General features: G+C 40.3%; 1 protein-coding gene across 8 annotated transcripts in view; it reads right to left on the bottom strand.

Moving 5' to 3' along the window:
• RPS6KC1 (ribosomal protein S6 kinase C1) overlaps positions 1-12,144 on the bottom strand; it is a 90,628-nt gene that overhangs the window by 61,970 nt on the left and 16,514 nt on the right. For all 8 annotated transcript variants that reach the window (XR_008749158.1, XR_008749159.1, XM_055816087.1 and 5 more), the window contains 4 exons: positions 10,598-10,713; positions 8,489-8,582; positions 4,118-4,177; positions 2,957-3,319 (listed from right to left, as the gene is read on the bottom strand). Coding sequence is in view for 6 of the 8 variants with exons in the window: in XM_055816087.1 (XP_055672062.1) it covers positions 2,957-3,319; positions 4,118-4,177; positions 8,489-8,582; positions 10,598-10,713 (633 nt within the window). In the remaining 2 variants the exon portion in view is untranslated. The remainder of the gene's footprint in view (positions 1-2,956; positions 3,320-4,117; positions 4,178-8,488; positions 8,583-10,597; positions 10,714-12,144) is intronic.

Genomic DNA, 12,144 nt, shown 5'->3' with positions numbered 1-12,144 from the left:
GAAAAGTTTCTAACACAGAGGAGGGATGATGTTTGGTTTCCCCTCCCTCCGGGTACTGGTTACATTTCCCGAGTCCAATTTTTAGGTGTCAATTTCTATTTTCTTGGTGCCACCACGTGGCAAAAATGTGTATTGCCATTTTACATGCAAAAGCCACTTCCACTCCACTCTAGAGGCCACACATTCTGCAATGGCTGTACACTGAAAGGTAACGTCATTTACACGTGTGTAAGTATATATGAACACTGTGCTTCACTTCCAGATATTACAAAAGTTTAATTATGCAAAATAGACTGAAAATAAGCAATGACAGAAGACCAGAGGCATTTTGTAACAATTGCACCATCCTTATCTTTGAAGGGAGCTCATTATTATCCATGTAAAATACATAACCAGGGGTGTTTAAATAGCTGAAGTGACTAGGTTAAGGGTTTGGGTTTTTTTCATTGCAACATACAGTGAATAGTCACATACCAATGCCAAACATACCACCTTCACAAAGTAGCTACATCAAAAAGTGCATTACAGAGTTATTTGGGGGGGTGCGGGTGGGGTTGGGAGTGGGGGGTGTTACGTTCCTCATTGATCCTGAGAAGGCATGTGTTTTAGGAAGGCATTTTAATTAGCCCTGTCACTATAAAGAGGGCACCAAAGTGTCTCCCTGCCAGCCTGCAGAAGCTCTGAAGAGAACAGGACACAAAATCAGCTGCACCTAGCCAAATCTAGTATAAACGCCCAGCAGAAAAGGAACATTCATTTGCTTTCCACCTTCCCAGCCATGCAGGCTAACAGAGAGAAAGGAGAAAGAAGAGCTGACTGCTAGGAACTAGCCTGTGTATATTTATGTTCCCAAGGGAAAACATGCCAGCTAAAAAGCAACTCATTCCCATTATTCCCTCTCCTGTGCTGTACAGATGCAATATAAGAGACTGCATGGAAGTTGCAGGTGCTGACTACACACCTCTTCAGCCATCAGAAACACCTCCACCTGCACGCGCACACACAGAGGTACCACCACTACAAATTTATTAACAACCCCCACTGTACTATCTAAGAGGCATCAGGGAAACAGGGCAGAATATCATACTTTCCTAAGACTGAATTTTTTCCTTGCCTGAAAAGCATGGACACCAGTGGGTGAGAGAAAAGGATTAGCAGTCATCTGAGGTAGCCAGATGAGTAGCTTGCCAACAGGAAAGAAGCAAAAGTCCTTGGAGGAAATGTTAGCAAATGCAAGTAAAAAGCTCAACCCACTCTAGTTTAACAAGTGAGCGTGCATCAGTTGAGCAAGTCACCCACAACACATGAAAGAAAAGCCTTCCACAACTTTAAGGTAAACATATTACCATAAGAATTACTGTGGATTCAAAGCCAACATATTTAACCACTGCCACAACCCGAGTATGCATGCATACTTACCACAGCTTAACCGATGTGCAATAGCCTGACTTGTGTTCATGCCCTAACAGTTTAAAACTGCTTAATAAGGTTCAGAAACTTGAACTGTCAGTTTAAAACTGCATCATGGCAGCCTTGCATCATGGCATGAAGACAGCAGCGGTTATGACAAAACAGGATATTCTTCAGAAGACCTTAACTGAATGGCACACCCATCTAGGAAGAAGTGTATTAGCAAAGAAAGAACAGCTAGGCTCTCCAACAGAAGGACTGCCAGCACATTTATCATCAGGAATGAAAAGCATTTTGACAACATGGGCTTTAAGGAAAGATAGGATGCTATTTGAAAAGCCACAACAGGCAGCAAAGCAGCAACCCTACTGACATCACTGGGACTTGAAAGAGGTGGACTTACCCTTGCCAAAAAGGTATAAGACCCTTCAAGCAAAGACTATGCACGTACCTTGGCCCATACCTCTAGCTTTCATCAGTAACCTGTCCATTATTTTTTGCCAGGCCCTGTTAAAGCAGTTCAGCAAATAACTTCTACTCCTAGAACTGTTCAGAGGGACATCATGACATGCATTATACCGAAATGCAGCAAAGGCTCCTGTTTGTGTGTGCTTTGGTACATTAGCATTGAAGTTCTGATCTGGAACAGCATAATGCATCTGTGCTGTACACCGTCAAACAAAGCCACAATTCTAATCTTACTCATTTGATCTGTGTGTGACAGAAGCACAATACACAGACCCTGAATTCACTCCAGGAAAGAACAAATCTTTTCCTGTCCTTTATAGTTTTAAGCCATTGTTAGACAAAATGCAAATACATGAGGTTATCACTCTTGATCCTCAAGAGCTAGAGATGGAAGAGGAAAAAATTGCTCCCTGACTGACAAGGTGCAAGGAGACTCCACAGAAATTTGTATGTAGTTGCATCTGGTCAGTTAACAACAGCTTTTGTAGACATACATTGACACACGGAAGTCTTTTGAAAAAAAAATAATCCTGTTCTGTAGCAGTGTAGGCATGCAAGTTTGTATGCATCCTTTAGCCAGAAAAGAACAGTTTAGTGGAAGAAGCAAAAGGCTGTGAGCCAAGAATAGTTCTAATCCTGTTGTGATTGGGAAGTTAACCTGAGTCTGCCTCTCCCCATGCGTAAAATGGGGATAATTAATCCTCACTTAACCATGTAAATTAAATAATGTTTCAACAGTGCTGCAAGTGCCACATATTAATTAATGCCTAGGTAATAAAAAAGAAGGAGGCAGAAATGGAGCACTTTGCTGCTTACCTGCAAGTTAAAGGTTGTGCCGCAAATTTAAAAGAGGAGATTTGGCACTTGGAAAATGAGACCCTAAATTATCATTCAGTCTCAGAAAAATTTTTTTCTCTCTCTCTCTTTTTCATATGCACAGCACCTATCAAGCACATGAAAGCCAGGCACACATCATTGTGCAATTCGTATACCTGAGTAAGCTGATGTTAACCAAGGAAACCCCATAAACAAATACATATAACCAAAGGTAAGGCAAACCTAATGGGAAGATCCATACCTTGAACACCTTCCAGAAGCAGATCAACCCCCTTTCTATAAAAGCTGAAAGCAGTTTCATAATCTTCTTCCTCCTCTTTCTTCAAGGCCAGTTTTATCAACTCGCCTGCTTTCTCCAAGTAATCTTGTTTGCCAGGCTTGGGTTTTAAGCTTCCAGTAAACAAACTATGGCTTTCCCTCTCTCCTTCGGGTTTGTTCCACTCCTGCTCAGGTGCCAGTGTGCTTTGTACTGGGGGTTCAGAAGTAAGGCAAAGGCCAACAGCTCTGCTGGGAGAACTTTGGTTGGATGCCATTCCATCATCTAACTCAGCAAGAGAGTCTACATCAACTGTCAGAGAAATCAGGTCACTGTCACTGGAGAAGCCTGGAAGTATAGTCAGAAAGACATCCATTACTCTAGATTCCTCATATACATTACCTCCAAAATTCTTTACTTCATCCAAAGATTTTAGCTGTCTTCTCACTTATGCAGCTTCCCAAGATTGTGCACAGCAACTCCCTGCATGTAAAGCTGTCTTTAAAATTATTTTTTAGTACCTATAGAAACATGGTTTTTAAAATTAAGATACCAGCTACACAGAGCAATTGGTCTTCATTTTAATACTGGGAATGAAGAGACCACCACCTAACACCCAACCTAAACTTTCAAAGACTGCTCACCATTGTGCTCCAGGAAATTACAAAACTAACCCTTTCTGTGTGAGTGCTATTAGGAAAGTCAATCAGTAGAATCTGAATTACTGTTGCAAGAAATCCCAACATACTGTTTTAAATCAGTAAAATGAAGCATTCCAAAACCAGTAAATTAGGAGCTTGGATTAACACTGCAACATGCAGCACTAACATCTACCATGTGTAGTCTTCTTCCTGTGCTAACGCGTCGTAAAATGAATTAGCTTACACTTTAAAATTCGAGATAACGCATTCTATTTTACAATCACCGTAAGGTAAAAGTATATATATTTATTGCAAGCTGACTTTCAGTAACTAAACCATGGCAACTTAGCAGGGTTATTTGGAAATAAATGGCAATAAAGGTATTTTACACCTACACCATTTCATTCTGTAAAGACTAGCATCCACAAAAAGCATTCACTCATAATTATCATTTCCTAATAATTTAAATTCCACAGATGTAACGGAAACAACTTCTAGATCTCACCTCCGCATTCCGACTGGCTCGTAAGTGTCACATCATCAAGCCCACTTAAATCCTTCCGAACTGAAAAGGACAAGAATGACAAAAATGTTTCTGACATCCCTTTGTACAACAGATTAGATGTTCACTTGCCATCAAAATGAAAGCGGCATGACGCTACTACAGGTAAAAGTACATAATATGAAACTGCTCTTTGTCAGGCTATCAGAGATATCCATTTGGTAACACGCCATTAGAATTGTGGCAGTGGTATTAGATTTGCTATTACTCACTGCCTCCGAGGTTAAAAAACAAAACACAAGTGCTTGCTTGGGGGGGACTAATTCAAACTTCAGCACTCCACCTCATTTCAATAGCAGCAGCACTTTAATCCCTATTTCTCACTGCTCTAATGATTTTAAGGAGACTTAAAACAGGGACATACACACTAAAAAGGGGGGGGGGGGGGGGGGAAGGGGGGGGGGCAGGGGGAAGATAACAGGCCAGATTTCAGTCTCAAAAATGTCATTCCAGACTAGTACCCTGCATGAGACATATGGAGCAAGCCACAAATTTGGCAGTGCCACCTGGATATCAAGTAGCAGTTTGTTTTATCACCTTGGCACATGTACCCACTGAGGCAATAAAACAGGCAACAAGGTCAAGACATTTAGCTGTTTGTACACACAGAGAAAGCAATTTCTGAGCTAAAACCTGGTGTCTGTTTTTTTCTGTATTATTGACAGTCAAGAGTTTATCCATATTATCAGATAAAGCATTCAGACATCTTCAAAAAGTATGAGGCAGCTGCAAGGACCTGACTCAAAGGTAACTCAAACTTTCTTTTTGATTTTGCAATTCTGGAGTCAGAGGGAGTTCACAATTTATGGAAGAGAAGCAGGAAGGCACTATAGAAATACTGCTTTTCTAAAAGCTAGTGAGAGGAAAAAGGCATGAAGGAGAACACATTACCAGCCACTCTTTGTCTGAAAAGCAAGCGACAGTGATACTTGGTGACACAAGACTACTTGAGAAGAGGTGAGGGTGCACAGAAGACAATGCTCCTGATCTTTTCAGAGGGACATAAAAATAAAGTGGCCATGCAGAGAAGAAAAGTGCCTGTGCAGTCCTGCAAGAAAGAAGGCAACCTCACAACAGAACAGTTGGAGGAAGACAGAATATTCGTTAATTACTGTATTAATAATGGGCCATTCGCCTGTCTAATTTAGGGACAGCAATGTCAAGTTTGGGTGTGGAGGACTGAGAATTTATGAAATAAAATAACATTTAGGAGTCCAGTTACTTGGTTCAGTGAAGAGAAACTGCTAACTAAGGAATGTATAGGTGGAAGCAGAGCTGACTGATGACAAAGGGTGCAGACAGAATGAATGGAAAAGCTGTGACAGGGGTGTGCTGGACACTCAGATTAGATGAATTAGAATGCATCCACACTGCATATTTCAGACAGACCCAAGTTCTCCTACACTCCAAACAAAACCGCATTTGATCTTCTTTTGCAGCCAACTTTACCAGAAGCTGTATGAACACAGCTAGCATGGCACAGAGCCTGAGCTAATAAACTTTGCTTAAGGTCAGGTTTAGAGCCCAGGTCTGGCATCACACAACCATAGTCATGGGGGTTCCAGTCAGCCCAAGGGGCAGGAAGAGTCTGAACTGTATATGCTTATTTCTGGGAAGATAACGTAAACGTGGTAAAACATGAGGAGGGAAGAAAAAAAGAATGAAAAAAAAATAGGTTCCCAGTGAATTCCTCTAAAGAATTTGGCAACTGGTATAGAAAGACTTTTGGAGAGGAAATTGGACATTTGAACATTATCCCATTTACCCAGAGAGGAAAGACAGAGTGACTGTCAGGAATATGAGATGAGTATGACAATGCTGAAGTTGAACATGAATTCCTATACTTGTCTCCGTCTTGCACAATTTCACCAGTTATATGAGGAATAAATGCAGTTTCCAAAAATTGGTGGAAAACCTGGATAACCTGGCCTCTTGAAAAGCCGGTTTCTGTGAAAGCCTTAACTGCCAAACTGCTTTTACAAGCAAGACACCTATCGCTTATTTTGGTACAAAAACATTTCTACTACCATCAGTTTGTATCTTCTACCATTAATGTGCAGACATTCTGCAAGATGAACTTTGTCTGAAAGGAACAGGTAAAAGTGAGAAAACACAACCAACCCTTATAAGGATAACCTGTTAAGGATTGACACTTCTCAGTACAACAGCTTGAAGGACCAGTGCCCATGTGGAGGCCCTTTCATGCTCACAAAAACTGACACAGTGAACTAGTCACAGTTGACTATGATAATCAGACTGGGGAAAATTAGATGCAGGCAGGATGCCCTGAGGAAAGGCAGGGAGAGAGGACTCAGAGCCGAGTATTGCCACTGCCATCTAGAGGCCTTAAAGACAGATGTTTCTTTCTGTTCCTAGTCTCCCTCCTCCCCCAAAATTTAATTTCAAACGTAAGAAAATATGAGCTGGAAGACACATAGGTTTTTAGAAAATATAACTCCACAAAAGTCACATTCGGCATCTGGAAATCCTGTGCTCTGTTGTTGCAAGTATCCCCTGAAAAGCGCTCCAGCCGATTCAGAAGGATATCAAAGAATTTTTCTACTTTACAGCATCTTTTCCTTTCAATATTTTATCTCACATAAAGGAAGTGTTTTTCTTCTAAGAATTAGTCCCTTGTGAATAGGGAATAGAAACGTTCATATTAAGCATTTTTAGAAGCACTTTTTCCTTTTATAAGGCACGGTGTAAAGTGAGTGCATTGTTAGAATCAGGAATGTTAAATTTCACAGAAATAGTGCCCTTTTAAAGCTAGTTACTACCATTTATAACAACTACCCTCTGTATTTAAACAGCTCTATAACCTTCCCTTCACAGAATGAAATATTGTGGAGGCAATTAGTTCATTAACATCACAGAAGATACTACAAAACAAAATGCAAAACTCCCTGCCCACGTAGAACATATTATGCAACTAAGCACAAAGTTATTGACACAGAGAGATCACAATGGCAAGTTACACATCCTCAAGCAAAAAATAAACAAACCAACCAACCACTATTAGAAAACACAACTCTTATTCAAGCAGTTTCACCAAAGCAAATTCTATGCCAGTAAGACCAGAGGAAATTAAGTAGTTAAGAAAAAAAAACACACTCTCAAATAAGCTTAGTAAGTATTTGTATAGTAATGTGTATTTACACATGAGCGTAAAACAGTTCCAAAGGAAAATCTGAAGGGCTGGAAAAGAATTTCTTAGAAGTCACAAGGATCCAAGCATACCTCAGAAATACGTAAGTATCTAAAAGACTGCATGGTTTAAGCTAGCTAGCTCAGCCTCCAGAGGCAGGCAAGAAGCCCTAGCACAGTATATATTTGGGCTGACTGACCCTACCTTACACTTATACTATTATTTAGTGCAAGTGAAGTGCCACTAAGATTACTTTACATGTGGCATCCAAGCCAGCATGTACATCTTTACACTGTGCTAAGGAAATGCAACCATAGAAAAAGGGACACACCTTCCATTGCCATAGCACAACCAGAAAACATTAGCAAATTAAGGAAGGTATTTCCAGCCTTCAATTGAACATAGCACGCACTGGCTCTAAACACACAACCTCTCAGACTTTAAAGAATAGGGAGACTTTCTCAGTAAACAAAAACTGCCAGCATTTTTTAAGAGACTTAAACAACTTGCTTATCTCCCCAACCCCTGCAGTAGGCTTTAACATTCACCATGCCCGTATGTTCACTCCATTTTAAAATAAGATACCAACTATCTTCTGGATTTTACTAAGCACTGAAAGCATGGTGACACCCAGAGCCTGAACAGCTGAATGAGAACCCTCTGAGATGAATGGAGGAGTTCAAATCTTAGACCTATTTTTCATGCTGCAGGCAAATTCAGACACTCATTCTTGTATTTATTGATCAATCTGAAAACTGTTTTAATGTCTGCAAATTTTTACAGCTTAAGACTTGGGTCATGATTAGTAGTGACCATCGCCACACTGTTCGCCCAACCTTTTGGAAGCAGGCAGGATCATGTACATTTAAACCAGAGGGTTTAGTTCAGTTAGCATCAAAAGCAGTTCTCTTTGAGCAACAGAGCACTAGGACTTCCAGAATGGACTAAAACACCCAGAAAACTTCCTCTTAGAAGCAAACTTCCAGCAGTACAGACAGAGCTCTGCTGAGCTCAACTTCTCTTTTCTTAATCCCAGCTCCGGCATTTCTGTCATACCAAGCAAACAGAGACTGGATGTCAGTGCTCCTACAAACATGGCTCTTGTCGTTAACGTACTGCTTTAAAACAGATCACGCTATAAGGTTACATGAGAAAAGCAAGCAAACCTTCAGAGCTGCAGTCAGACAGGTTGTCAGTCAGAGAGTCAGACAGAGGTTCAACAGGACCAATCAATTCGGACCCATCATGCACCTCTCCACCCTGAAAATAAAGAGGGAAAGGAATTATTTAGCCAACGTGCACAATGGAAAGTCTCACTGTATAGAAGTGAGAGTCAAAATTCAATTTCCTAACCAGTGAATGCTCCATTACTTTAGAGTTAATGCATTTAATTAAACTATATAAGCCTGCAAAATAAACAAGGGCTTTTGATTAGGCCATGTCTTGTCTGGGTGCCACAGACTGTCCAGGTATCTAAACAGTTAGCCCACTGCAGCTTCAGAGCCCTGAACCATACAGGCTGCAGCAGGTTTGCCTGTAGACCCCAGGGTTTAGCAGGGAGAGAACAGAGATGCTCCTGCTCTCCTGCAGCACATGCAGTCTGTGCCCTTCAGGGCCCTTCAGTGGTGTTCCCAAGCTCAGCAGATCCCTCCCGCACGCCTGTTTGCCCATCAGACTAGTGTCCCCACCATGACCCACTACCTTGAGTTCAGTCATAGTCAAGACTGAACAAACAGGGAAGACAAGGCCATCCCAGCATATAAGGAGGACATTATTCCCTCCCAAGCCTGAAAGAAATCAAAGGTAAGTGAAATAACAACAGAAGCAATTAATTGTACTAGAAATCACCTAAATGTTTCTTTTAAATTTCTGATTTGCATCTCAGATGCACATTTTCCATGCAACTTTAATAAGAACTGCACCATTTCCAAGGCAGTGTTACAAATGGGCACTAGTAATCTCCCTTGAACTAGCCCAGCTAACCTGCTTTTCGCACCACCCAGCCCATTTTGCTGGAGTATATAGTATACAGATACAGCACTCCCTTCACTTGTTTCTACAACTTCATTGCCCAAGTCCATCTCCCCATGGGTATTTTCACAAAAACCTGAAACAGAACAAAACCACCCACGAGCGAAGCTAAAAGACCCAGGACAAGACGGTGACTGATCGAAACCTAGGGCTTTCTTGCAGGAAAACATGGCACAACATCAGCTAACAAATGAGCCTAAGTTATTAAACCTGCATAACTCCCCTTGTAGACATACCTGCTCTTACAAAAATTAATGTCTTTCCAGTTTTATTCATTCCCATGCAAAGCCAGAAAAGGTCCATTAGAAGGCTACAATTAATACCTTTGTTAAGGAAGGGAAGAAAGCTCTAAACAAATACCCAAAACCACAGGAGTATTTCCAAAGAACTGAAAGAGTGCAAATGCAAATAAACTGAAAAGCAAAATATTCTAACTCCATCTCCCATTTATCATTGCCACCAAACCTTAAAGAAAGTTATTTTAAGTAAATAAGTCTGCAATAACTACATCATGAAAACAAGTGATAAGCTTCGCTGCAATTTTGCTTTTGCATATGTATCATTTAAATATACGTAACAATTAATACACTTAAGTCCCATCTCAGCCAGATGAGTTGCTATCATGTTTACATGTAAATTTATACTTATGTGTTTGCAGAATGTTAGACTAAGCTACTGAAAACAAAAAGGTTTGAAGGAACTACTGAAAACAAACTGCTTCAGATGTAATAAAGAGGAAGTTTGGATCAACATATTGTCCTAAAATACGTTTTAGAGAATGGTTCTTACAACACTGCACAAGCAGCATGTTTTTACTAGTTATATGCCAAATTTGTTGTCATGAACCTGAATCCGTAAAAGGCCATAAGAGAACAGTCTATACAGTCTTCCTTCCTTTCATTTAAACCACAAACATCTACATAAAACACAAACAGTGACAGTATTTTAATAACTTCCCCACTGAACACCTGGATTTAGTATCACAGGTTTTGCTCACTGTTCAATAAACAAAAAATCCAAATCCCTTCACCTGAAGTTCCTGTAAAACTTTCCACTTTGTACAGGTGTGGCATAGGGTTTTTTTAAAAGCCCCATTTCTAGAGTGAATGGAAAACTCCCAGTCACTTCACAAAGTATGTCAGATCAGCTCACTGTCACTCCGCAGTTTATTAAGTAAAGCAGAATCAGCACTATACTTTATTCATATCAGTAAGAAGCAGATACTTATGCAAATACTAACAAACCTTAAAAAACTCTTCAAGCTGTTTGCTGTTATACAGAGCAGGGATATTGGCAGAAAACTGCAGCAGATCTTCAGCACATTGCCTTCTTTCTTCAATCACAGTTTCATCAAATCGCCCTGGAACAGACACACAGATTGACAGTTTTAGAAATAACTACACATTTATTTTGCAATAATAACTACCACACACACAAAAAAAAAAAAAAACCCAAAAAACCAACCACCACACAAAACACACAAACCCAAGACAAAAGCACCTTCTGAAGACAATGCCCTGAGTCTATAAAAGTCGTTCCAATGCTTCAGGAAGAACATACCAAGTCTTCAAACTTCCTATTCTCAATTGTCCCTAGAGTCCCGTCTTCTGCAATCCACTCGGATGATGAAAGCTGGCAGCTACAACAAGAATCCTTCACCCTCTCATCGTAAGAATATGTGAGGCAACACTCTTGATTAGCCAAGAGACACTAACGGACGTCCAGTGTTATCTAACAATAAATGATACATGCACAATTTGACAATATGCCAGTCAGTGTCAGCCTTGGTTACGGCCCAAATCCTGTAAGGAGCTGAGCAATCTTCACATATTCTCAAGAACAACGCACAATATGAGTGGATAGTAAATGAAGTATTGCTAAAAGCCCCCAAACAGATCATCAATTCCAAGGTGCCATTTATTGAGGAGACAAAGTGTAGGGGACATGGTGAAGCCCTGCTACGAGGCACTGAAGCTTTCCTCTGATGTAGCTCCATGTAGACAGGGTCTCATCTCCTCCTGGATTCAAGAGGTAAGCAGAGCTGGGAAACAGCTCATTTACTAAAACGTATGATCCTTCCCTTTTCCCTACCCAACACTCAAGACATTCCAATTAGAAAAAACACATTTAAAAAACAATCCCACAGTTCACCAGAAGAGATTTGCTTCTCAGGAGAAAACCCTTGGATTGCTACCTTAAATTCACATTCTTCACAATTGCACACAACTTATTTTAGCTTTTCATATCAACATCACTTTGTTGTTGAAATAGTTACAAGTTTACAAAAGGAAAAGGGCAGAGGTTAACAGTAATAATTGGAGGAGAACAGAACAGATACTGGAATAGCTATACAGAGGGAAAAAGAGGACTGGGAAGACAAGTTCAAGAAACAGTATTGCTATAACAGCATGACCAGAAAAATAAGAACCACCTGTGACAGCTCTGTGGCATTAACCTTTGAAGAGGACAAAAGAAACATTGAACATAGAAGCAAAATTCATTTATACTTAGAGCAAGCAAAAAAATAATCCCAGAAAAGAAGTATCAAAGCAGGATTCTTTCCAGAAATTCTTCAAGCTCCTGCCCATGTGGTACCAGAAAAAAGAAAATAAAACTAGAAAGACACACGCATACTCACAAGATCACAAACAAAGCTTTTAGGGGTTATTTTTCCATGAAAGAAAGGAAAGACATCGTTGGGCTAATTTTCAGCTGGATCAGTTCCATGACTTGTTCACCCTGCCCTTTCAGCTGTACAAACAATAGCAGCTGTACAAAAGAGCTAGCAACA

Source organism: Falco peregrinus, chromosome 11 (genome assembly GCF_023634155.1).
Source record: "Falco peregrinus isolate bFalPer1 chromosome 11, bFalPer1.pri, whole genome shotgun sequence".
NCBI classification, from domain to species: Eukaryota; Metazoa; Chordata; class Aves; order Falconiformes; family Falconidae; genus Falco; species Falco peregrinus.
This window is presented reverse-complemented; position numbering and strand designations above follow the sequence as displayed.